This window comes from Ceratotherium simum, chromosome 27 (genome assembly GCF_057802395.1).
Source record: "Ceratotherium simum simum isolate JZ-2026a chromosome 27, ASM5780239v1, whole genome shotgun sequence".
In the NCBI taxonomy this organism is placed as follows: Eukaryota; Metazoa; Chordata; class Mammalia; order Perissodactyla; family Rhinocerotidae; genus Ceratotherium; species Ceratotherium simum.
This window is the reverse complement of record NC_141926.1, coordinates 2,153,508-2,180,578: the sequence shown is the minus strand read 5'-3', so window position 1 is coordinate 2,180,578 and position 27,071 is coordinate 2,153,508. Positions and strand designations below refer to the sequence as shown.

General features: G+C 52.5%; 1 protein-coding gene across 3 annotated transcripts in view; it reads right to left on the bottom strand.

Annotated features, from left to right (window-relative positions):
- LOC101407692 (integrin beta-2) overlaps nucleotides 1-27,071 on the bottom strand; it is a 43,018-nt gene that overhangs the window by 10,164 nt on the left and 5,783 nt on the right. Inside the window, exons 1-7 of one of the 3 annotated variants that reach the window (XM_004429666.3) lie at nucleotides 17,156-17,315; nucleotides 6,041-6,101; nucleotides 5,551-5,639; nucleotides 3,491-3,671; nucleotides 2,846-3,016; nucleotides 1,936-2,177; nucleotides 661-816 (exon numbers count right to left, since the gene is read on the bottom strand). In XM_004429666.3, the coding sequence (XP_004429723.1) occupies nucleotides 661-816; nucleotides 1,936-2,177; nucleotides 2,846-3,016; nucleotides 3,491-3,671; nucleotides 5,551-5,639; nucleotides 6,041-6,098 (897 nt within the window). In that variant the 5' untranslated portion in view covers nucleotides 6,099-6,101; nucleotides 17,156-17,315. Of the gene's footprint in view, nucleotides 1-660; nucleotides 817-1,935; nucleotides 2,178-2,845; nucleotides 3,017-3,490; nucleotides 3,672-5,550; nucleotides 5,640-6,040; nucleotides 6,102-17,155; nucleotides 17,316-27,071 lie in introns of those variants that run through there. The other 2 variants (XM_087417934.1, XM_087417933.1) reach the window with 2 other exon arrangements.

The following is a 27,071-nucleotide window of genomic DNA, read 5'->3' as shown; positions in this document are numbered from 1 at the left end:
TGGCGAGTGACCCCTCCCAGACGTTCAGATGGACATGAGAGTCAACAGTATTCTGAGGTGTCCCCACCTGTGGGGCGCTGGGCAGATCCCTCTCTCCTACTGGGGGCAGATCTCAGACACCAGCCCAGTACCACAACAGGTGGCACCGTTTTCATATTTGAAGGACATGCTCAGCTGCAGGCAGAGGTTCATAGAACCTCCAGTACCACATTTTCCTGTCCAGGTCGTGGATCCCACATTATCCACCCACACCCCAGAGTCTGTGCGCCCCGGGTGAGAACCCCGGGTGGTACCACCTCTCAAGTCCTGTGCGGCACCCGGAGTTTGTGATTCCAGGGTGCAGAGCATCATTTCCCCGCAGGGGAGGGCAAACTCCTGGGAGAGGTGGTGTCTGAGCTCCCCGTGCCCTTAATACTGCACCTCCACCAGGAGAGCCCTCACACAACAAGCCTGTCCTCGCCCCAAGTCTGGGGCCCCTCCTCGCACCCCTGGACTCCTACCTGTGCTCTCTCTGCTGCACTGGGACGCAACCTGGCCTCCCAGAATCCCTGAGACAGAGCCACAGACAGCGCCAGGGGGCCCCCCCATCCCAGGTGTTCCCTCCTGAGTCCCTTGTGCTGTCCCCACTCCTTCCCAGGATACCACGGATGGGGCACTCACGAATTCGTTGCTGCGTTTGTACATGTTGTCCTCCAAGTGGCAGCGGCCGTCGTTGGGGGTCAGGATGGCGCCCAGCTTCCCGTCGCCTGCAAAGTGGAAGCCGTCGTCTGTGGCGAACACCAGCAGCCGTGTGACATTGCGCCAGCCAATTTCCTCCTGAGAAGAAGAAGGAGGGATCCTGCCTTGGTTTCCCCTGTGGGGCCCTTGCAGAGAGGAAAGGAGGTGGAGCTCTGCGCGATGGCCTTGAGGTGGCGCTGTGCCCGCCCCATCATGGGTTTTCTGGGAGCAGGACCCAAGCCGGGACCAGCTTCTGGACTCGGGGTCCCCGTGTCCAGTCTGGATTCCAGCGCCCTGGGGGTTCTCGAGTAATGTCTGTAGGACAGCTTCCCAACACCCCAGTGAATGTTGGGGCGCTGAGGGGAGTGGAAATGCACATTTCAGTTTAAACATACATCCTCTGTGGCCCGATCAGTTCAGACCTGGGAGTAAAGCCTAAGGACACATGCCCACAGGAGGAAAGGACGCGCTCACAGACATGCTTATGACAACGTAAAAACACCACCAACACAGAAGAGGACAGAGCCTAAGGGACACTGGCACTGGGGAGAGGAGCCCACCAGGACACGTTAGCAACACCCATGTCACACACCGTGATGTCACACGAGAATGAGTGTGTGTCTGTGATACAAGGACAAGCTGCCCGGGCCCCGCGGAGAAGCTGGCAGGTTGGAGTCTGCTTTGTGAAGGTGGCAGCACTGCATGGTTTCAAAAGCGGGGTAGATGGTACTGTCACCTTCCCATCACAATGCAGAGGGTGGGGCAGGTCCCAGCTGGACTACGCAGGCGAGGGGTCAGCACGGGGGCCGGGGGATGGCCACTGGGGCGAGGGGCAGGCCAGACGCCATCACTTAATCACACAACGTGTGGGAGACAGGTGAGGACGCCCCCTCTTCCCTGAGGGGCGCCGGGCGTAGAGGGTGCTTCTGCTCCAGGAACCCCCAGGCTCCGGCTGCTCAGTGGTCTTGCTTTACAAGATCACTTGCTTATATTTAGGCTTGAAAAGATCTGCCCAGGGTGACAGCTAATAGTGAAATCTATGTGTGATTGGCGGGGCTGGGAATGGGGGGCTGCTCACCCAGGCCCAGGCTCCCAGGGGGGGTCCGGCTCAAATCCCGAAGGGGATCTTGCAGCCGGTGAATGTGGCCCCGCAGCTGCAGGATGGAGGTCCCCAGGTTTGGGGAAACCCAGGGACAGGAGCCAGGACGGGGGCCTTACCGGGCACGCGGCCACTTGCATCATGGCATCCAGCCCACCCTCGGGGGCGTCCAGGTTTCCAGAGATCAGCTGCTTCCCGACCTCTGTCTGGAACTGTTTGGAGTTGTCGGTGAGCTTCAGCACGTGCCTGAAGGCAAACGGGGGCTGGCACTCCTTCTCCTTGTTGGGGCACGGGTTCCTCAGCTTCTCGGGGTGCGTGTTGACGAAGGGGAGCACCGTCTTGTCCACAAAGGACCCGAAGCCTGAGGGTTGGGGGGATGAGAGGGAGAGACCTCGGTTTCCTTCCCCCATACCAGGGCAGGGGAGAAAGCCAGATGACCCGCATGTGCATCCACGTGTGTGCACACGTGTGATCAAGTATGTATGTGAATGTGTGCATACGGTGTGTGAGCATGAGTTCAGGGGTCTCCGTGTGTGTGCGTGTGTCCCTGCACATAGAGACAACAGCTCAGAAGGAGGCAGAGGTGGGAGTGAGACATGTGTGTGTCCCTTACACACTCATGTGTCCAACTTGCAGTTTGTGAATGAGTCTGCTTGTCAAGTGCTGACCCCCTCAACCCGGCAGAAGGGGCAGTGTGGGTTTGCTGCGATTATTGCTTTGATAGTATCCTCACTGCGTAGTCTGTATAGTTTTGTGGTCTTTAATTTTTTGATATGTGGAGTTATTGTCTTTTAAACATATCAAAGAACAAACAAAAGGAGACGAAAGGAAAGGAGAGGAAGTGGAGGGGCCGGATGGTGTCCACAGTGTCAGGGGAGCCAGTGGCCAGTGCTGGCCCTGGCGAGGATGCCCCCGGGGACACTGTGTCTAGAGCCAGCAGTGCCCTGCCCCTCGGGACTGGGTGGGTAGAGGTGTGTGGGCAGCAGGGCCGGCCAGGATTCAGGGTAGGACTGAGCAGGTCAGCCTCACCGATGCGGCCAGACTTGGTGATTTCATTGAGGGCCTGGAGCAGGTCACCTCCCAGCTTCTTCACGTTGATGAGGTCGTCGAGCATGGAGTAGGACAGGTCCATGAGGTAGTACAGGTCGATGGGGTGGCCCTCAACCCGCCGGAAAGTCACATTGAATGCAGCTGCCTGACCTGCCGGCAAAGACGGCAGAGAGTGAGGGATCAAGTCAGTTTGGGCAACGCTGATTTAAATGGTTACTCAGGTTTCTTGGCTGCACGACTTCTCAGAGCCTTTACTCTGCCAAGAGCACCTGGCCTTCTGAGATGGGGTAGAATAGTGTTTTCCAGATGGTTTGTTCTCCCTTTTGAAGGACACAGAGAACACAGGGAAAAAGAGACACTGGACACACAGGCAGGACAGCAGGAGCCGGGGGCATCCTCCTAGGGCAGAGAGGAGGGGGCTGTGGGGGAGCTCAGACTTTGGTCTCGAGGTTCCCAGCAGTCCTGGGCCTCCCCTGGCCTACCTTGCTGTCTGACCTGGACACATGGACACATGCCCATCGGGCAGCCCTGGCACCCCAGAGCACGGCTGTGCTCCTGCCCAGAGCCCCGCCCACAACAACAGACATGCAGGGGCCACTCACCCCCAGTGGAGGCCAAGCCTACCTGGTCTCAGGTAGAGTGTCACTTTCTGTGGGGACAGCTGCTTCTGGCCCCCCACTAGGTCATCCTGGGTATCGGCGAGACTCCTGGGGTCCATGATGTCATCAGGGGCACAGCCTTTCATTAGCAGTTGCTCCCGTGTGTCACATCGGTGGGACTCAGGCTCCCCTCGCCCAGTGAAGTTCTGGGGGGAGTTGGATCAGGAGGAACACAGAGAAAATGGGGGGGCCGACACTGTGGGTGCTGCGCAAGGCTGACCTTCCTTATTTGCACCCAGGATTCAAGAACAAGTCTCTGTGGGGGTTGGGCCAGGGATCTAGACAGCCAGCCAGGAAGACACCTGCCTCCAGGTGGGACGGCCTCCCCACGAGGCTCCCAGATCACAGCAGAGCCCGGGGAGCAGGCAGCTTCCTCCTTATGGCCTCCAGCAGCAGAAATATCTCGAGAACCACTGTCTCCAGCCCCAGGCTGACCCACAGAGGGGAACAGAACCCTCAGATGGCCCCAGAGCCAGGACCAGCCTTGGCATCACCTGGCATCTGGTCCTGGATTTTCAAGTCCTTCATCAGCAGAACCTTTGTCAGAGGGAGCAGCTCTCTCCCCCAAGGGAACATGTGTGTCCCCTCTCAGCCTGCATGGCAGCCCCAAGGCACCCTGGGGCCCCCCAGGAATCCTGGAACACAGAGGGGGGGGGCTCTGGGCCAAGCCCCTAGCAGTTCAGAGGGAACCAGCCAGAGAGGAGTGTTGGGGTCCTGGTCCAGGATGCTGTCCTCGTGACCACTTTGTCCCCCATGAAGACCCCTGGATTCTGATGCGACAGGGAGAGAAAGGGCCACATTCCATGGTCCTGACCCTGGGCCAGAGCCTGCTGCGTCCCAGGGAGGGCGTGCTGAGAATACGGGTGGCTGAAAAGCACAGCTACACGTCTCTGCTTCCTTTCACAGAAGGAGACTAGGGAAGAGTAACCCAGACACGCAGGAGGCTGGCTAGGTGCAGGGGCCACGGGGCCCGCGAGGGGCCGGGGAGGGGGCGCACTTCCTGAGCTGCTTCTGCATTGTGTTTGCTTTTGGAACGATGAATGCTGTAAGTCCTCGAGAGACAAAATTAAATCAACAGAATGGAGAAGGGACAACCCGTATACTGTAATCCACAGAGAAACCAACAAGCCCTGGTATTTCAGGTGAGTGTGATGAGCTCAGGAAGGGAAGGGCTGAGAAAAATGAATGAGAAAAAATAATGATGTGTGTGGGTGTGTTTCCAAGAAGACTTGCAGGGTAGAACCTGAGGAGCCCTCGGGGGGGGGGGGTGTGTGGTCAGGTTCTGTGGTCCCCGGGTAAGGGGCTGTTGTCAGGACCTGGGGATCCCCCAGGGGAGGAGGGCATGCTCAGGATCTGGGGTCACCCAGGGGAGGAGGTCGTGGTCGGGATCTGGGGTCTCCAGGACAGGGGAGCTTGGTCGGGATCTGAGGCCCCAGGGGATTGGGCCTTCCCCAGGAGGAGGGTGTCCTGGGACAGGGCTGTGACTCAGGGACCCAGGAGTCCCCTGCGCCCTGGCTCTCTTGGGGCCTCGGCCCCTCCTCCCAGGGGGCCTCCAGGAAAACACAAAGAAACTGAAGGCAACAGGGAGTTAGGGCCCCAGTAGGGACCTTCTCAGCCTTCCCTGTGCTCCGAGAGCTGGACTCTCTCTCACTTCCCTACGGGCCTGGGCTGCGGGGCACAGGGGCTTGCAGCTGGCACTCCCGCAGCGTCTCTTCCTGCCTCTCTGCTCAGGGATCCTGCCTCCTGCCTCCAGGGGCCCATGGGCGCAGCGCCTGGCCGGACCCAGCACAGCCACACGCACGGGTCCGCCTCCCCCAGGCTGCCCTGGCACGGGCCGTGTGTCTGTCTCAGATTCCTGTGGACTCCGGGCTCCTGCCCCGCTAGACGACGCAGTGGTGAGGCTCCTGGGTGCCAGCAGTTTCAGAGGCAGAGAAAGGGGGTCCAGCCCGGGAGGTGGGAAGGCGGGAAGGGCAGGCCAGGTGCGAGGACCCTCGGGCCGCTGACGCCATCCAAGGTGGCTCTTACCAGCTTCTGACACCAGGTGCAGCCGGGCCCCGACTCTATGCAGTCCCGGCACGTGCTGACCTTGTATGTGGTGCACTCCTGGGAGAGGGCTGGGGAGACGAGACAGGCCCCGTGAGCCGCGGCCTGCAGCGCTGGCCGACCCCACGCAGAGAGCCGGCAGCCACCTGGGGGCTGGGACAGTGGATGGCGGGTGACTGGACGAGCAAGCCCGCAGGCAGGGTGGGTGGAGGAGAGTCAGCAGGGTGACCAGGAAGGATGGGAGGAAGCCAGGGAGCACGTCTCTGCCAGGCTACTCCTCCTGGGGGCCTCCAGGACAGGGGGACCTCCACGTCAGCCCCAAATGGAGGGGCAGAGTGTGGGGAGACAGGCCTGCGTGTGGGACCGTCTCCCCGGGGCACAGTCTTTCCTGAGCTGCCCCGGGAACCTCGGTCCAGGAGGATGGGAGGGTGGGCCCCTTTCTTTCTGACCCAGAATATTCCACAGAACTCACCGGACCTGAGGGAGAGCAGACCCACCAGGGTGAGCAGCAGGGAGCGCTGGCACAGCATGTCCTGTGGAGGAAAGAGGTCTTGATGACAGGGCCTCGGACCCCGGACTCTTGTGGCGGATCACCCGTGGAGCTGAGGTCCTCTGCTCCGGTCTGGAGATGCAGAGCAGGGAGGGCCCTGTCCCCGCTGCCAGGGGGCGTTTAGCATAGGGGGGAAGCCAACACGGGTCAGTCCTTCTGACTACCCTGCAAGGGGCTGTGCTGTCAGCAGGAAAGGAGGCCTGAGTGGGGCAGTGTGGGCTGCCAACCCTGCTGAGCCCAGCCGGCCTCCAATGATGAGCAGGAAGTGGGCCTTCTGCCAGTGACACACGTGTGCACGCATGTGAATACCACACACACGCACACATACCACACTCCCACACACACCACAAACTCATGCACGCACATACACACCACACGCACCATGAACACACACACGTGCATACATGAGAATACGTGCACACACCAGACACACCCATACATGTGGCGCCACACACTGTCTGGGTCAGGGCCCTGTGTGGCCTTTGTGCTCCCAGAGTCCTCAGTGAATTGAGGGCTGAGCTCAGAGCAGAGACACGGTTGGCCCAGGCCTCCTGGCGGGTGGCAGAAATAAGACTAGGAAGAGAAGCAAACCCTGAGCACCCACGGGTGCCAGGATTGTGCCAGCTGCCTGCCCTGGGGAGGCAGGACTGTGCAGAGCCATCGCCTGCCTTGCCCGAGGCCACCAGCTCTGGGTGACCATTATTTCGTTTTTCTTGATCCATACCAGCTGTCCTTTAAAACCCAGTGCCTGTGGTACGGTGTAGACAGGGCATTCGCCATAGTGGCTGATTCAGTCGTCACCAACTGGTCCTGATGCTCCAGAGGCATGAGCATAGAGGCGGAGCCGGAGGCCTGGCATGCTGGTTCCGCTTCCAGTTCTTAGAGGCAGAGGCATGGCCTTCTAACCCCCCACCCACTGGGCAGGGAACAGCAACAGTGATGCCACCCTCTCCGAGATGCCATCCCCTTCCCTCCCCTGGAAGTGCCCTCGAGAGGGGGCTGCTGATCCAGTTGGGCCCAAAGCAGCAACGTCCCCTCCAGGTCAGCTCCCAGAGGGGTGGCAGGGCTGCCTGGTGGGTGGGACCCCAGGCTGAGAACCTGTAGCTGGCTGTGACCTTTTTATCTGACACCAAGAAAGCAGAGACGTTGCTAACAAGCCAGCAAGCAGGGGGTAGCAGGCAGATAGGGGGCCGTGTTTGATCAAGAACAAAGATCAACACGGCTCACTTAGGGCGGGCCTCTGAGGCTACTGGGGCGCCCTGCCGCCCAACACACTGTCTAATGGTGGTGGGCCAGCAGGGTGGCCTCAGGGCCCCAAGCCTGGGTGGGCAGACCCGGCCGGCAGATGCCCCAACCCAGGGTCCGTCTGTTTCAAGGTAGCGTGGTCCCTGCCATGGCCTTCGGGGTGCGCGTGGTCCCCTGCGGGGCTCCCGCCCTCGCCTTTGCTGTGCTGTAACCCCCACATCTGCACTGGGGCTCTGGGATGGAGAAGGACCAGCCAGGGCCTCCCGTGGGGGTCCTGCCGCTTAGAGGCCCCACCCAGCCCCAAGATCCTGTCTTTTGGGAGGTGACCCTGCTCTCTGATGGTCCCCATGAAGGTTATAATTGGGACCCAGAACTGTCAAAACAGAACCCTGGATCCTTCCTGTTTGGGTCAAAAGCAGAACTCACACCCTGCTCGGGCTTCCTGGGTCACAGCAGTGGCGAGCGGGGGAGGCAGTTTCGGTTCACTCCAGGCCCACTCCATTGTGAAAGCCCTGTGTCTAACCATCGTGGGGGCCCGGGGCTCAGGCTGAGGCTGGCCATGGCCAGTCCCGGCTCTCCATCTGGGTCCCCTAAGTTTCCATAGCTGGACTGCCCGTGGTACCCCAAGTGTGCCCACCGACCCCCTCAGCTGACCTGGTCACTGCCCCAGGGTGTAAGGTCCAGTCGGCCTCAGGATAGCGCCGCCCCACTTCTGTGGTGGAGGTTGCTCCAAGTAGTGGGCGGGGAGCCCCCACCCCATCACCCCCAACCATGCAGTGATCTGGCAGGGCGAGCCCATCCCGCTGGGGCGTGACCTGCAAAGGCAGCTCTGTGCTGTCTTCTGTGTCCACAGACGGATCTCCTCCCCAAAACATTCACAAAAACCAGCACTTAAACTCCTCGCGTCCTCATATGGGGGAACTGAGGCCGCGGGCAGCAGCAGGATGTGGCCCTGGCCCCAATTACCCCCGGTGCACCCCAGCCACAGAGAGGGGAGCACACTTGGTTAGGGCAAGACCCACAGGCCACAGGCCCTGACCTTGACCACAGGAAGCGGGAGTGGAGAGGAAGGCTGGGGGGTGGGGTGGGGTGGGGGAGCTCTGCCCTTCCCGTCCTCTGTTGCTCCTCCTCGTTCGCTGGGACGGCCACTGCAGACGGCTCCACCCCAGGCCCTGTACCCACAGCCAGGCAGGGCAGGATGCTTGGACACATGGCAGCTCCCAGAGCCTGGCAGCCAGGCCACCTCTTGGCTAGAGGCAAGCAGGGTCTTGGTGGCCAGGGGCCACAGTGGATGTGCCGGGCAGCCAAGACGGGCCCTCGGTGGCCCGGGGCCTTGCCTAAAACCAGCATCATGGAGACGCCGAGACCAAGGCCCCCCTCTGGGCATCATCCTGGAGCTGGTCCCCGGAACAGACAGGGCAGCACCCAAGCCTGGGTGGCAGGCCCGCCTCAGTGGCACAGCCTGCCTCAGTTTCCTCTGTGTGACTGGAGGGGCTGCCCCAGCCCCGGGGGAGGACAGGCTTGGATGGCGCTTGTGTGTTGAGCGAGCACCACAGCACCTGCACCCATGGGCCCTCGACTCAGCCAGGACAGCTGGGCGGGCGGGCAGGAGGGATGCCCCCAGGCTGAGCCGAGGAGATTGGACAGGGCAAGCCGGCCAGAGGAGCGCAGGCTGCAGCTGAGCCACCCCAGCCCAGCCCCATGGAGCTGTGGCCAAAGGCCGTTCCCTGACGGGCCCACCCTTCCATGCGAGGAATGGGTGCCCTCCCCCACCAGCCCCTAGGCCGCAATCTCCCAGATCTAAGGGCAGGCCCTCACCAGGACTCAAAATGCAAAACCTGAGTCAGGCAGCTTGAGAAACTCAGGCCCCACTGCCTGTGAGGACTTTGGGTTAGAGTTGCCCTTCACAGGGCCCTGCCCACTAGGGGACAGCTGGTGCAATCCACCACTGCAGGAAGTGGTGCGTCACCAAGTTCCCCTCCAGCTTCCCCAGGACCCCCGGGCCGGCGCCCTCCCCTCCCCTGACAGGGTCACACCTCACGATGAATAAAGCTGTTAACAGGCAGGTTCCGAGATGCAGAAGGAGCATTAGGAGAAAAACAGAATGTATTCCTTCCCAGTCATGCACACCCACACACAAAAATATCGTCCTTATTTGGCAAAAAACAGAAGACAAAGAGGAAACAATAGAAAAGAAAGACACTTTGAGCAAGATGCCGAGGGTGCGCCAGCGTCTGAGTCAGGGTGATAAGCTGGTGTCGGATGGGGCTTCCTGTCAAAGATGAAGACTTCGCCAAAGTGCAAACCCTCAGGCAAGGCCTCTCGAGGTCCCAGGCCTCACTGACCACCACACTGTGCATGGGAGCCGGTCCTGGCCAGTCCAGTCAGAGAATAAAGCCACCCGGGGGCTCGAACGCCCAAATCAAGTGACGCGGAATGTGAGGATAAGTGACAGCAGATGAGCTCTCGGGACAAAGGTTAAAAAGAAGAGAAGGCAGGGTCCTGATGCTTCTGCTGGAGCTGGAGGATTCGAGGCTGTTTCAGGTAGGAAAAAGCAAGGGTTTACTACGGATCTAAAATAGGCATGGGCCTTCTTAACCGAAACACAGAGTGTCGAGATGTGGTCATTTCTGCCTGATATAAACACACACAGAAAGAATTGGACAGAAGCTAGATTCCATTGGGGGCTGGAACACACCACCCTCAGATCACGGAGGCTCCAGACAGACCCATGGGACAAGACAGGCAGAGAGGATTGAGGACAAGACCTACATGTCCTCTGAACCTCCAGCCCCACAAAAAGACATTTTTCAAGTGTCTATGAGACATGCTGACAACTGTTAATTTTACTATCAGCAAAGTCTGATAGCAGAAATTTTAAGGGCCACAGCTTCTGACCAAATGAGATAAAACAAGACACCTCTCCCACACTAATTAGAATTTTTTAAACACTCTGCTAAATATCTCTTAAGTCAAAGAAGAAATCAAAATTATATTTATAGACAATGCAAACATGCTCTGTCCGACGCAACGAAAACCCTCTGTCCTGATGGAAACACGAAGGCAACGCCCTAAATGCTTTCATTGTGGATGGAAAGGAATGATGGTAAATGTACAGGGACAGAGGATTCAGAAGTGAGAAAAAGAGGGATGAAACTTAGGTAAGGGAGGCCGGAAATACATAGACAAGGGCAGAAGTCGATGAACCAGAAAACAAACAAAAAAGCTAAAATCGATAAATATATCAAGACCTGTTACCTTGCAGAGAACAATAATATAGGTCGTCTGCAAGAGAAAAGGTATGACAATCGCCAAGGAGCTTTGGAAACGGAGTTGAGACGGTGACGTGTGTTATTTACTGGGTTGTAAACGCATTAAGAAGTGTCAGGAACGGAGTCGGTGTGGCCCTGGCCCACTGGCCCGTGGCCAAATGAGAGAAGAGTGAGTGGGTTGGACACCCGCCTTGGAAGGCGACGAGAAGAAGCACATGTTTCCCAGGAAGGCAGGATGCTCACGCACGCGCCATGGCGCACGGCTTGCCATCCGGGGAACGCAGGTGACCCCTTTCACACTGTAGGCCGTGTTAATTCAGTTTTAGGAAATAAAATGATGAAAGAAATAGAAGAATGTGTGCCTTTGAGTAAGGAAACCTTCTAAACATAAAAACCGAGGAAGAAAATATCAAGAAGATAGATGGACTCTAAAACAACATATTTTGTACATAAAAAATTGAATAGATGAAAATATTTAATATCTGTCTAATGCAACAGTAATCTTCCTCTCCAAGGAGATCTTAGAGATTAATAACAAACCCCCACAGAAAAGGCTGGGGGCCCTGAACAGGTAATTCACAAAGAAAGGCATGCAAGTGGTTAATAAATACTTGAAAAAGTCACTCTGGCTGGTGATCAGGCATAACAATCAAAATTACTAGATTTCTTGTCTGGCTATTGAATTGGACAATGTTTATAACACCTATAATGCCCGCCCAGTGGAACCTACACAGCAATGAAAACGTGTGAGCACTTTCTCAGGGCAACTCGATTTTCATGGTAAAAAGCGAATGTATGGGAAAACAGTAAAAAAAAATATACCAAAATAGTCCATATTTCTCTCTGGGGCGTGGCATTATAAGCATCTTCATTATTCTAATTTTCATATTCCTATTCATAATTTCTTCATTATTCCTGTTTGTATTTTTTAAACCTTCTAAATAAACTTATATAATGATTTTTAAATGCATTTAAAAAATCTGAATTCCATGGTGGTTGATGAATTGTCCTGCAATTTCTTCTCTGGATTCCAAAAGTGGTCAGTTTTTCTGTTCCTACTGCCGACATTTCTGAGGACGGCACTCCATGGTGGTGGGAAGAGCCGAGACAGCTGACTTCAGGCACCTCCGTGCTGGGACATCTGCTCATAAATCATTCACTCATTCATTCATTCCTGCACTCATTCATTCACTGAGCAAGTGTTTGGTGGTCTGTTCTCTGGGCACTGCTCTCCTGGGTTCTAGGATTCTGACCTTTGCTGAGACCCTACAGCACCACCCACCTCCCCGTACTTCTACAGAATTTCCATCACGCTCGAAAACCCCACCACTCCAAAAGCCAATGCATGGCCACAATCCCTACTATTTAAAAATGAGTTGGGAGGAAGCACTCCCCCTGGGGTGGCTGGCTCTCTGTACCTCCAGCCCCTGGAACAAGGGGAGAGAATGCGTGTCCTCATGGTTGGGGTGGTGCCCGGGGTGGCCCAATGCTTGGAGAGGCCCCAGCGCAGCCTGCTCTCCCCAAGGCCCCCCAGGCAGGAGCCCAGGCTTGGGGAGGTCTCACCTATCAGGGAAGCTGGCCTCAGCCCCTGCCTAAGCTTCTCAGCCATCCAGGGAACCCCTCAGACTACTCCTAGCAGCAGCCCAGGGTGCAATGCCCACAGAGGACCCTCTCCCCAGAAGCTTCCAGTGCAGTGGAATCAGGCCATGAGAGTGCGGAGGTCTCTGCATGTCAGACTGGCCGGATCCGGGCATCCAAGAGGCCTGACCCCCACCAGCCCCACATCTCCTGCCAACAGGAAAGAGACCATGACTCACTCTGTGACAACCCCTAGATGGAGGGTGCTGGCTCTGGCAGGACTGGGCCACAGCCATGAGGGTCACAGCAGACAGGGCCAGTCTCAGGAGGAGCTTCAGCCAGTGGGCAGTGGTCCCCACCTAGACAGCCACTGAAGCCTCCAGGTTCCGTAGGAACGGTACTGGGAATGCCCACGGCAGCCACTCTGCTGGCCTGGCTACACTGTGGACACACAGCCTCCGTTGACCCTGCATCCGCCCTGGGGGACTGTGCCTGCTCACCACTCCAGGGCATGGCTCTGGGCGGGTCAGTCCCCGGCCCAAGCCACACAGCCAGAACAGACGCTGGGACTGGAGCCCATGTCAGCATGACCCTGGGGCTGACACTCTCAAACCGACACCCAGCTGCCAAGTGACAGGTCATGTCAGCCTTCTGGGCCTTGTGACAGAGAGCCATGAATGCTGTGATGGTGATTTTCATGTGCCAGCTTGGCTGGGCCACGGTACCCAGATATTTGCTCAAACCCTGGTCTAGATGTCACTGCAAAGGTATTTCTTAGGTGAGAGTAACACTAAATCAGTGGACTCTGAGTAAAGCAGACTGCTCTCCCTAATGTGGGTGGGCCTCATCCAATCAGTTGAAGGCCTTAAGAAAAAGACTAAGGTCCCCAAAGGAGGTAGGAATTCTGCCTCCAGACGGCCTTCCAACTTGAGCTGCAACATCAACTCTGTCCTGGGTCTCCAGCCTGCCCTGCAGAATTTGAACTTGCCAGGCCCCCAATCCCATGAGCCAATTCCTTAAAATAAATCTCTCTCTGTACACACACACCCACACACACACGTCTTATTGGTTCTGTTTCTCTGGAGAACTCTGACTACTACAGATGCTAAGAGAAGTGCTCCAGGTCAGGGAAAGTTGCTAGAAATGTTTTTTTCTTTTTTTTTTGAGGAAGATCAGCCCTGAGCTAACATCTGTGCTAATCCTCCTCTTTTTTTTGCTGAGGAAGACCGGCTCTGAGCTAACATCTATTGCCAATCCTCCTCCTTTTTTTTTCTTTTATCCCCCAAAGCCCCAGTAGATAGTTGTATGTCATAGTTGCACATCCTTCTAGTTGCTGTATGTGGGACGCGGCCTCAGCATGGCCAGAGAAGCGGTGCGTCAGTGCACGCCTGGGATCCGAACCCGGGCTGCCAGTAGCGGAGCGCGCGCACTTAACCCCGCTAAGCCACAGGGCTGGCCCTAGAGATGTTTTTTAACAACATCTCAGAGCCCAGGTGGGTGGGCAGAGCCATGGTGCCTGATCTGCATATTCCAGGGGCAGCAAGGGCACTTCTGCGCCTGTTTCTCAACCCCCCTCATCAGAGCCATGCAGTGGGGGCTCACACTGCCCCCCTAACCTGCATGTTGCCCTTCTCAGAGCTGGGGTACATGTGGATGTCTGTGCTGAGCAGGGGACCCACATGAGGGCTCACGCAGAAGCCAGGGCCTGCTGGCTCCCTAACTCCCCAGGCCCTGCTACTTGACTGCTGGGAGGGTGAGCAGCCTGGACACCCTCAGCCTTCAGAGGAGGGAACCCTGGGCCAAACAGGGAGGCCTGCCTGGGTCACAGGCTGGGCAGCTCCGGGACTGGGCTGCCTCACCACAAGTGTGCCCACCATGTCACCATGACGCCCCTCACCAATGGTGGAAGTGACTGGAAACCACTAGCCCTGTCAAGGACTCCCACTCCACTAACAGGCTGCCCTGCCTGGGAGAAGGCCCTGGAGAAAAGGGGCTGCAGGGGCTCTTTCCTGCCCTGAGGAGCACAGAGCAGCCCCAGCCCTCATCTTCTGGCCCCTGGCCTGGCCCGGTAGGGCTCTGACTCATGCAGCTGCTGTGGCTGAACACCAGCTCCTGCAAGCCTGACTGTGTGTGAAGCCCATGTGTGGAGACGAGGCCTGGTCTTAGCGCCCAGGGCGGGTGACGGGCAGCCAGCATTGCGGACCAGCAGGGTCTCGAGATCACGGGGCCCCCTGGGACTCAGGCTCCCAGCCCCTGCCCAGTTGCTTGCTTCCATTCCGAGCGGGTTTCAGCAGATGCCCTCGATGGGTGCCTCAGCTCTCCAGTCAGGCAGAGTCTGGGTTAGATGACGAGAACACCAACACTCCTCTCTTAGGTCCACTTTGTGCAAAGGAAACAGACAGTGACCACAGTGAGCATCCTGGTTCTGGCCTGCCTGGTAGGCATCACCCGACATCACCAAGAGACTGCCCAGTGCCCTGGGGAGAGCTCCTGGTATTAGGGTTTGTCAGTGTGGCCTGGCCCTGCACCCACTGGGTGAACATGACTGTTATTAACCCCTTGCAGCCAGTGTCTTCATCTGTGAAATGGGGCAAGCCACCCCATGACACTGCCTCAGGCAGGATGGTGGGACACCACAAAGTGACAGGTGTGCAGACAGGTGTGCAGAGTCCTGGGAGGGGTGAGGCCCTCCCAGGACTCTGTTCCACAGAGCTCGCGGGGGCCTGAGTCATGCAGGGCCACCACAGGCTCTGTGCTGCCCCAGCCACAGGGGCAAACGCCTGTTGACAGCCCCGTTACCTGCGGAGCACGGCCTGGGCCTGAGCTGAACCTGCGGGACCCCTCTAGACACAGGCATCCCTTACCGGTATGAGCCCCCACACTCCACCCCCAGGGGAGTGAGTTTTGAATCACACACTTGGTTACAGAGTCAGTTAGAGCTTAAAATATTGGCCGGCCCGGCCCAGCGCTCTCATTTCACAGATGAGAGGCCAAGCAGCTGGTTCTTCTCACACCCTTCAGGACAGGCTGCAGACAGGCCCCTCCCATCCCCCCGACAGTGGGTGGCCTCCTCTGTAGAATGTTCTGCAAGGCACTAGGCTGGGCTTCTCCCCAACGAAATCTCCCGGTGATCACTGTAACTTCCCCGGGCCTACTACGAGCAGGGATGGTGCAAACTGACAACCACGAGGCAGGGATTCCAGATTCCAGCTGGGAGACCCGAGGCCCATGAAGAGGTGTCTGGCTGCCCAGCCCAGCCTCTCGGGAAATGGCTCGATTTACTCCCCTGGGGGCAAAGCCCTGGAGTGGCCATGCACCCCACTCCCAAGTCTTGCCCAGAGGCGCCTCCATCAATTCCTCATCTATTCACTTGCCTGCTAGAAAGAGAAATGGCGTGGGCCCTCTGCAGTGACTCACCGCGGACCTGAACCCTAACCTCACAGAGCTACGCCCTCACTCCCACCTCCAACCCCCTAATCCCTGCACAGGCCTGCCAAGCCAGCCCCACCCTCGGTCACCTGCTCCAGGTCACCTGGAGGTCAGGTGTCCACAGAGTAAGGCCCTGTGTCCCTGCTCAGGATGAGGTACTGAGGTGGGCTTGGCCACTGCCACTCTGGGCTCTTGGCCTCGGGACCTCCTGCAGGAAAGGGACACCCTCGTACTTCCACGAATGCTGTAGGGTGTGCAGGGGTGGGGGTGCAGGTCCTGGAGACTCAGCAGTGACCGACTGTGGACACTGGTGGAGTTGGGGGTCCCTTCATTGTAGACTGGCCAGGGCACTGATGGACCTCCCAGAGGTCTCTCAGCAGCTCTTCTCTGCTGATTCCCCAGCATCTGGCTTCCTGCTCACACAGACACTGTGCCCTCGGCGAGGGGAGGGCTTGCTCTCCCTCCCCCATCACAGCTGCCCCTACTCTCGCCCGGGGCTCCCAGGTGCCCTCAAAGAAGGGGAGCTCCGGGCATGGCCTCCACCAGTGTGTGCAGGGTCCCTGGCTGGGGTCAGCAGTGCAGGATTGCAGCCCCCGCTCAGGGGAAGAGGACAGGGGCTGGGTGCCAGGGGGAGGTGGAGACGGGGGATGGAGGAGGGTGTGGCAGTGTCCAGTGGGATCCAGGTGGACCCCAGGGTCCAGTCCCCCACTCCCAGGAGACCTTGCGACAGGCCTCCAGGAGCCTGGTTGTGGGAGGTTTAGGTCACACACCTAATGTCTGTCCCCCTAAAACTCAACTGTCCCCCAGCACATTCACATCATTAGACTGGAAGTTGTGAGCCTTGTAGAATCCGAGAGAAGTGACAGACCCACCACCAGGATAATGTACCACGTACACACACACACACACTCACAGACACACACACACACTCACACAGACTCTGCTGGAGGATGGACCAACACAGCTGATTCTGGAGGCATGAAGACAGGAGGGGACTGACTCAGGCAGGAAGAGGAAGGTGCAGCTGGGGAGGCCCCAGGAGCCCTCCTGCTCATCCCTGGCTACTCCTGGCCTGACCCACCAGCCAGGGGGTCCTGTGTATCTCCTCCTGGCTCTGTGGGCCTCGAAGTCCCCACATTGGGGGCTCAGCAAGTGCCTGTGTCTTGTCAGGAGACCCTAGACCCGGGACCTGAGGTCTGGGGTCTGTGCTGCATCCTCCCACCATGCTGGGTCCCTTCCCCCTCGGTTACAGTCGCACCCACGGCTCCGCGGTTCTGCCCGTGGTGAGCACAGCACTTCCCCTCACTAGCTCTCAGTAAAAGGGCGCCTAGAGTTGACGATCCCAGGGTGAGTGACCTGGACTAGGGCCACCAGGGCCCCCTCCAGGCCTGGGCAATTTGGAGCTGCTTCCCTTGGGAGATGCAGCAGCCACTCCCCGGGGAAGACCTCTAGATCTGAACCGTTCCCCTTTAGAAGAACAAGCCTGGATGCAGAGGAACCTCTGTCCACTCACCCCACTTGATGCCCTGGAGACCTCGGCAGGGGCGACCCGGCTGGGCTGGGAGGGGCTTCAGCTCCACTCTTTACCAGGCTGGTGCTGTGGCCCGTCTGGGAAGACACTGGGCAGCCAGAGACTCTGATGCTGAGGGTACGATACTTCCTGTTCTAAGTCAGCAATTCAGAGGAAGTAGTTACATGAGGCTGATTGCACCAAATGTGATCCATCAACCCCAGCCCCTCTGCCCCACCCAGGATCCTGAGGGAGGGAGGTCAGAGCAACAACCACATGAGCGAGAAGGGGACACACCATTCATCACCCACGTTCACAGTGAGAAGCACAACAGTGTGAAAGCAGGAATAACTATTGGGAACAGGGGCTTATGGTGGCCCGGAGGGGCTCACCCACATGCCCAGGAGGGGGCTGTGCCCCATAGGGCACGAGGAACCACAGAGGGCAGTGCCCAGGGGGATGACTTGCACCCCAGGAGATGCCAGCCTGCAGACTGGCACACAGGAGGGGAGAGGGCACCCACCAAAGGAGACACAACAGGCATTGGGGATTCAAATGCTGATCGTGGAAATGAAAAAGAATTACCTGGACTAAAGAGCAGAATGACAAATGACAGAGTGAATCAGAGAACAGGATGAGGATCAGCTCAGGGCACAAAGAGGTGGGGAAGAGGAAGACATATTCAGATGCATGGATGCCAACATCCATGGACCACAGGACTTCCAGCAGGAGAGAAGAGGGAACTGAGAGGAGGAGCTACTCAAACAACAGAAGAAAAGTTCCAGATCTGAGAGACAGGACCCAGATTAAGAGGCTGCTGCATGCCCTAGGGAGAAAGAGAAAAGGTCTTGTAACTAGTTCCCTTCTGATGCTATCACAGAACATAAAAGATAGCAAGAAAATACTAGAGGAGGAGGAGGAGGAAGGGGAGGAAGAAGAAGATTAGGATGGGGAAGAAGAAGAAGATGAAAAGGGAAGGGGGAGGGGGAACGAGGGAGAAGGAGGGGGGGAGGGGCAGGGGAAAGGGGAGGGAAGCAGCAACAAAGACATTGACTGATTATACCCACAAAGAAACAAAAATCACATTTCAGATGAACCAGCACTCCACTACATAATTACCCTTGAACTCTATTTGAAAGATGCACCCCAGAAATCAACAGACAGACAGATGAATAAATCCAAGAGGAATACAAGGATAGGTGACCCAAAGTGGAGCCAAGAAATAACTAGAAACTATTAAGCCTAAGTAACTGTTGATTTAAAAAACAGAGGTAAAAATATTAACAATCTGAAACAAAAATCCTAGAAGATCAGAACCAGAGGTCAGGGGAGCATGCTGCTGTTTCTGATACTCATTAAGGGACGTTCCGGTAGGAAATATTTAGCTTTATATGCGACAACAACTAAAAAGTCTCCTGAAGAATATAAATAGGATGTATACATCTGAAAAATAGGAAACATGAATACTCTTTTTTTTTTTTAAAGGAAAGGGAAATAGAACAAACAAAAGGATTATAAATAAAAAAAGTAAGATATCGAGAATAACCTCAAATGTTCCAGAGTATTCCAGGGTCTCAGGAATCACAGCACCTGTGAATGGGTTACATTCTCCCTCTTCAAATAAACAAATTCTTGAATTGAGTTTTAAAAATAGAGAGACAGAAGAAGTTCCAATTAAATGTTCTCTATCAAGGGAACCTCCTCTTTATAGAACTATTCCAGAAAATAATGAGGAAGGAAGGATAGATTGAGAGTGTCCCCATGTCAGGCCCACTGGTGACTCACTAGATAAGGCAATGATGTCACTGGTTACACTACAGACACACAGCACATACTACGCACATGCCTCTATGAAGGGGTCTGGATGAAGTAGTAATAAAAATTAAGACAATAAAATAAATAAAATAAAAATAACAATTATTAATATTGAACCTGAGTCAGATCAAGACTTTAGATCTAACTACCAGTTTACAGGAAACATAATGGAGAGAGGGATGTGTTAAATGACATCGAAGAGATGCAATCACAAAATCCAGGCTGGAGAAAACCCCACAAGACAAAGACAAGAGAGAGAAAGAGAGCAAGAGGAGACATGGCCCAGGAACCCGCAGATTAAGAGATTTAAGAGATTTATCCACCAACGACAATGCACAGACCATAGGATATTAAGAAATTACTGTTAATTTTTTTAGGTGTGATAAAGGTTTTGTGATTATGTTAAAGAGCCACCATCCTTTAGAGTTATATTGAAATAGTTACAGATGACATGATACGATTTTTCAGATTTGCTTCCAAATAATCAGGGGTGGGGTGGGCTGGGGGAAGAGTGGGTCGAGCTATAAATAAAACATGATTGATCATGAGTTGATCATTGTTGAAGCAGATGTTGGAGACATATGGGGTTATTAAACTATCACATCTACTTTTGTATATGTGTGAAATTTTCCACAGTAAAAAATTTTTTCAACTCTAAAAAGAAGTGTAAAGTTCTTTAATGGGGATAGAGTTTCAGTTTTACAAGATGAAAAAGTTGAGAAATTGGTTGCACACAACGTGAATATACTTAACAACACTGAACTGTACATTTAAAAATGGTAAAGATAGTTAAATTGTTCAATTTATGTTGTGTGTATTTTGCCACAATTAAGAAGAAAAAAAGAAGTGTAAAAAGTGTTGTCTATCAGATAAACTGTTAAAAGAGGCACTGAAGGCTGAAAATAAAGGAATGAAAGATGCACATATTATGCGCTGGAAAATACTGACAAATATAACATATAGAAATAATATCAAAAGATACAATTCGAGGCAAAAAGCATTAAATGGATAAAGAAAGATGGAGGTAAAGAAAGTTACAATCCACAAAGAAAGTTAAGCAGTCATAAATCTTAATGTACTGAACAAAATAGCTACAGAATTATAAAACAAAAACTGACAAATACAAAAGCAAACTGACACAGCCACAAACAGCAAACATCTTTAACACACCTCTCGGAAATGAACAGATCAAGTAGAAAATTAGACCTATGTAGAATTTGAGGACTACATATAACCTTTTCTCTCTAACTTGTAAGCAATAAGGTTAAAACAGGTGAGACAATAATAAACAGATCATTTACCAAGCACAAAGGAAAACTCAATATGTTCTAAAGCACAGAAGTCATAAGGAGGCCAAATTCATGGACACAATATAATCAAATTAGACGCTGACCAAAGGATAGAGTCAAATAAAAAACCCAGCCCCCTAAAAAACTGGAAACAAACTTGACATAGAATGAATAGATACACTGTGGCAGATTCACAAAATGGGATAATAAGTAGCAATTAAAATATTGATCTGGGGGCCAGCCCAGTGGCGTAGTGGTTAAGTTTGCGTGCTCTGCTTTGGCAGCCCGGGGTTCACAGGTTTGGGTCCCAGCGTGGACTTATGCACTGCTCATCAAGTCATGCTGTGGCAGGGTCCCAAGTAAAAAAAAAAAAATAGAGGAGGATGGGCACGGATGTTAGCTCGGGGCCAATCTTCCTCAGCTAAAAGAGGAAGACTGGCAAGAGACATTAGCCCAGAGCCAATCTTCCTCACCAAAAAGAAAGTAAGAAAGAAAAATTGATCTGGAGCTGTATGTATCCACGTGACACAGCTCAAAACCATAACATTGAGGTTCTTTTTTAAAGCAAGTTGCAAAAGTATACATCATATAATAGCATGCACATCCTACATGACTACGGGAAAAACACCACTATTCTCATGAATCTCAAGTTCAAGATGGTGGTTACCACTGAAGGCAGAAGGAAACGGTCCTGGGAGAGGTATTCAGAGGGCTTCAATTTTATATTTTTAAGTTTTATTTATTGAGAAGAAAGAAGAAAAAATTATGGGTAAAATAAGGCAAAATGTTAAGATTTGATAAAGTTGGATAATGGGTGCACGGGTGTTAGTGATGTTGATCTCCACACTCTTCTGTAGTCTTGAAATATTGTATTTTATTTTTTAAAAAAGGAACTAACAGTGTGACTGCAAATGAGCATGAGGATATTTTCGGGGTAATGAAAATGTTCTAAAATTGGGTTGTGGTGATGATTGCACAACTCTGTAACTTTAGCTAAAAATCATTAAATTGCACACTTAAAATGAGTGAATATGGACATGTAAGTTCTACCTTAATAAGGTTATAACAAATGAAATGACAGTAAGAATATTTAGAAGAAAAAAAAACCAGTAGCTTCTAGTCTGAGTTAAGACAAAGTAAGCACGTTCCACTCTATCTCTACCACTAATCACAACTAAAAATATCACAGAGAATAAAACAAAGCAACTTTCCAGACAGATTGGGGTGAGAAATCAAAATCTGATGACAGGCTGATGTCATGGCAAGCGTCCTGTCCACCTACAGTCCCTGGCTTAGGTTCAAGGTAGCCCGAACTCCAGGACAGCACAGTGGGCATGGTCAAGAGGAGCCCTCCTTTCTGATCAGTAGGCTGGGCAAGGGGATGTCCTGAAAGATAGCGAGAGTGGGAGAAGTGCCCTGTTTTATTGTTTTTCTCCTGGTCTTGCCCCAGAGGCAAATTCCGGTCCCCAAGCTACGCTCCCAGGATGGCAGTAGAAGCAGCTACAGCAGCAGAAGCTATTGCAATTGTCACTTTGACCCAGAGGTGGATCCAGTCATAGGAAGTATGTGACAGTGCAAGGAGACTAAAATTCCTGCTTTATAGCCAGAGGCCCAGGAAAGGAGGCCTCTGGAAGCCAGAGAGTATGGGAGAAACCGATCAAGAGAGAGATCCCACAAAGCTTTGTGTGAAGTTCTAGAGTCACCCCTGAGCTGGGCACGTGTGGAAACAACATGAAAGAGCATGCCAAGATCTTTGAGAACTGAATCATTGTGTAGAGCACTACCAAGGTGGAAAACTGGACCCAGAGGGATGCAAGTGTGAGGTAGATCCAAGTAGCACTGCAAAGACTTTGAAAACAGAACTCACATTGGAATCGCAGCCCACAGGAAGCAGGTCTGAACTTGTGGTCTGACTCTAACCAGGCCAACTGCCAGCAAACACAAAAAGAGCAATGCTGGAGAACATTAGAGAAGATTTTGATAGGATCCACAGTCTCAGTAAATAATATCCAAAATACAGCCCAAAAGTACTCAAACAACAATAACAACAAAGAAAATCTCAAGAACTTGGAAAAGAAAAAATAATTAACAGATGCCAACTTTGAGACGATCCAAATGTTGAAATTATCACATAAAGCATTTAAATAAGCTATTATAAATATGCTCCATTAACTAAAGAAAAAACACTCTTGAAACAAATGCCAAGGTAAAAACTTTCAGCAGACATATAAAAGCTATAAAGAAGAACCAAATAGGGGGCTGGCCCTGTGGCTTGGCAGTTAAGTATGTGCGCTCTGCCACTGGCGCCCCAGGTTCAGATCCCGAGCACACACCGATGCACCGCTTCTCTGGCCATGCTGAGGCGACGTCCCAGATACAGCGACTAGAAGGATGTGCAACTATGACATACAACTATCTACTGGGGCTTTGGGGAAAACAAAAAGGAGGAGGATTGCCAGTAGATGTTAGCTAAGAGCTGGTCTTCCTCAGCAAAAAGAGGAGGATTGGCATGGATGTTAGCTCAGGGCTGATCTTCCTCACAAAAAAAAAAAAAAAAAAGAACCAAATGGGTATTAAAAATTAGAAATGCAATGACAGAAATAAAAAAATTCACCAAATGGGCTTAATAGGAGAATAGTGAGTCTAGAAGAAAGAGTGAGTGAACTTGAAGACCAATAGAAATTATCCAATATAAATAACAAAGAGAAAAAGAGATTGACAAAAAAAGAACAGCACCTGGGGACCTGTGGAATAACAGCGAGAGGTCTAGAATTTGTGTCATTGGAGTTCCAGAAGCAAAGGAGTAAAAGGTTGACACAGAAAAAGTATTTGAAGAAATAACGGCTGAAAACTTCCCATATTCAGTGAAAAATATAAATTTACAGATTCAAGAAGCTCAGTGACCCTCAAACAGGATAAACTTGAAGAAAATCAAGCCCATGCACAACATACTCAAACTGCTGAAAACAAAAGAGAAAGAAGAAAGTCTTGAAAGCAACCAGAGAAAAATGGCACATTGTATATAGAGGAACAACCATTTGAATAACTAAAATTTCCCATCAGAATCTACAGAGGCCAGAAGACTGCGGAGCAATACTCTTTTTTTGCTGAGGAAGATTCGCCCTGAGCTAACATCTGTGCCAATATTCCTCCATTTTTTAGTATGTGGGTTGCTAGCACAGCATGGCTGCTAACAGACAGGTGTAGGTCCATGCCTAGGAACCGAACCCAGGCCACGGAAGTGGAGTGTGCTGTACTTAACCACTAGGCCACTAGGGCGGGCCTCTGGAGCAACATTTTTAAAGTGCTCAAAGAAAATAACGGTCAACTCTGAATTTTATTTCAGCAAAATTATTCCTCATGAATGAAAGGGAAATAAAGACATTCTCAGATGAAGGGAACATAAGAAAATTAGTCCCTGGCAGACAGGCTATAAAAGAAATCTTAAGATTTCACAAGAGAAATGATTTGAGAGGGAAACTTGAAACTGAGGAATGAAGAAAGAACAATAGAAATAGAAACTATTTAGGTAAGTAGAACAGACTATTTTCTCCTCTTAAGATCTTTAAAATATGTTGATAATAAAAATGATAACTTTGTCTGGGGTTTTCAGTGTCTGTAGATGTAAAATACGTGCAACTACAATAAAAAGGAGAAAAGAAAAGGGACCAACACAGGTTCAAAATTCTGCTATATTTCACTCGAAGTGGTAATATATTATTTTTAAAGTAGACAACAAAGTGTTTAGCAGACATATTGTAATCTCTAGAGCAACCACTGACAAACCTATATAAAGAGATACAGGAGCCGGCCTGGTGGCGCAAGTGGTTAAGTGCACGCACTCCACTGTGGCAGCCCAGGGTTCACAGGTTTGGATCCCGGGAGCGCACCAACGCACTGCTTGTTAAGGCATGCTGTGGCGGCGTCCCATATAAAGTAGAGGAAGATGGCCACGGATGTTAGCTCAGGGCCAATCGTCCTCAAAAAAAAAGGAGAGGATTGGCATCAGATGTTAGCTCAGGGCCAGTGCTCCTCACAAAAAAAAAAAAAAGTAAAGAAAGAGATACAGTCAAGAAGCCAGCTGATAAATTAAGATGCAATACTAAAGACACTCATACAATCCAAAAGAAAGCGTGAAAGGGAAACAAAAGTGAAAAACAGAGAGAACAAACAGAAAACAAAAATTTAAACGATAGACCTAAATCCAACCATTTCAATAATTACATTAAGTGTAAATGGTCTAAACACACCAATTGCAAGACAAATATTTGCAAGTGGGATTTCTAAAAAATAATCCAACTACGTGCTGTCTAAAAGAAACGCACTTTAAACATGATAAGTAGGTTAAAAGAAGAAGGATGGGAAAGATATACCACAGAAATGCTAATCAAAAGAAAATTAGAATGACTGTGTTAATATCAAGCAAAGTAGACTTCACAACAATGAATACCACTGGCTGTATAGTGGGGCTTTACTTGATGATAAAAGGGTCAATTCAATAAGACACGACAATTGTAAATGGGCGTGCATCTAACAACAGAACCACAAAACACAGGAAGCAAAAGCTGAAAGAACTTAAAGGAGAAACAGACAAATGCACAATTACAGCTGGAGCCTTCAATACTCCTCTCTCAGTAATCAACTAAAAAAAGTAGACACAAAATCACTAAGTACACAGAAGACCTGAAAAACATCACCAACCCACAGACCCTGAAAGACGTTCCGCCCAGCAGCAGCAGAACGTGCACACGACACGTTCACAGAGGTAGACTGTATCCTGGGCCAGAAAATGAACCTGAACACATCTAAGAGAACTGAACGTGCACAATATGTTCTCTAGCCGTAATGGAATTAAACCAGAAAATAGGCAACAGAAAGATGTAGGGGAAATCTCCAAAGAAACAACACACTTCTAAATAATCCATCAGTTAAATGGAAGCCTGAAGGGAAATGAGAAAATACGTTGAATGGAATGAAATGAAATTCAACACATCGTAGTTGCAGGATGTAGCTAAAGCAGTGCCCAGAGGGAAGTTCATAGCCTTCAGTGTACGTGTCAGAAACCCAACAACTTGAATGAATCTCAAGCATTATGCTAAGTGAAGAAAGCCATGGGGATATACAGAAGGCCAGCAAAACAGAGACTCAGTAGACACTGGGGAGATATGCATCAAACCACCATGAGGTACCATTTCCCAACCAACACAGGGACAAATTCTAAAAGACTGATTAAAGATCAAGAGGAAAGTGCACACTGTTCTGCTCAGCAGTTCCCTTTCCTGACATCTACCACCAGGATTACTGAAGTGTTTGTGTCTTTATCAGGCATTATTTGTATAAAATGTAACTAAATTACATCCGGCAACAGGGAAACGGCTAGATGAACCACGGGGCATCCATTCTAGCGAACGCAGTGGAGTCGTTGAAAAGAAGGGGTGGAGCCCATGGCGCCAGCAGCAAGGTGGCAGACAGGGAATTTGGGATGCCTGGCGAAGGGGTTTCTCCAGTCACTTCACCTATGTCTTCCAGAAAATCGACCGTATTTCATCTGGTGTTCATTGGGGACACCTGTCCCTGGGCCCAACATTGAGCCAGATGCCCAGAAGGTGCACAACCAGTGCCCTCCAGAACATCATGGGCTAGTTCAGGAGACAAGCACGTCACCATGACATCAGGCAGAACGAAAGGGGATCCCCGAAGTGTTCCACGTGTTGGGGGCACAGGCAGGGGCAGCCAAGTGAGTGTGGAAAGGAGGAAGAGATTTGAGAGGTGGACCGTTTCCATCCCCCTGCTGTCCTGAATGCCGGCCTGGGCATCCCCAGCCCCACTCCCCACCCAGCCACATCCCCCCAACACACAGCCCCGAGAGCACAAGAAAGGGGCTCCTTTGTGAGAGTGTGAAGATTAAGAAATAGTTTAATGACAGAGAATGTGAGGTGAGGGGTTCCAGGCTCACTTTACAGAGATTCCCGGGCAGGGCTGAGGGAATTTAGTGGAAGTTGGGGGAAGGTTGGAGAGCCAGGCACTGGGGCCCACGATGCCACGTGTCCTGTTGGTGGGACTGAGTGAGGCTTGAGAACCAGGAGCCCACCCCTGAAAGGAGGCACCCGCAGAAAGAACAACCCAGCACCCAGCACCCCTCACCGGAAGGGCAGAAAGCAATCTCCCCCCTTGAGAACATGCCCACATGCCTGCCAGCAGCACTTTCCCAGCGCTCAGCTCCTGGCTCTCACATCTTCACTATCTTGCATCCCTTTGACAACTTCCCTCCCAGCTGGCCTGCAAACCCTCCTGATCCTTCCCCCATCTTTGCTTTTTCTCCCTTTTTAATTTCTTGCTACCAGTGACTTCCTTCTGCAATGTTAATCTAGCGGTTGCTCCCTTGCGGGAGGCAGGGGGTGGGAGGGGCTTGCAGAGGCAGTTGCAGAGGGAGGGGCAGCCACATGGTGGGGGTGGGGGTGGCGGTGGGGGGGTGGGAAGGATAGTCAGAGCAGGAAACAGTGTCTGCAGTGGGGGTGCTCCAGAGAGTTCTTTCTCACTGGATCCCCCACAAACCCACACAAACAGGCAGAAAGGCACCCAGCCAGGGTGAGGGAGTTCCTCACTGTAACCCAGGCCATGTTTGCAGGGGGCAGCCAGGTGAGCTTAGAAAGGAGGGAGGAGGTTCAAGAGGCCAGGGGCTGTTTCCAGCCACCTCCCGTCCTGACCACTGGCCTGGGCATTCTCAGCCCCCATCCCACCCAGCCACCACCCCCACATCATGCAGAGGGCCTTTTCTCCTTCCTCCTTGTGGCTTCCTCCCTCCGTGGGAGGGA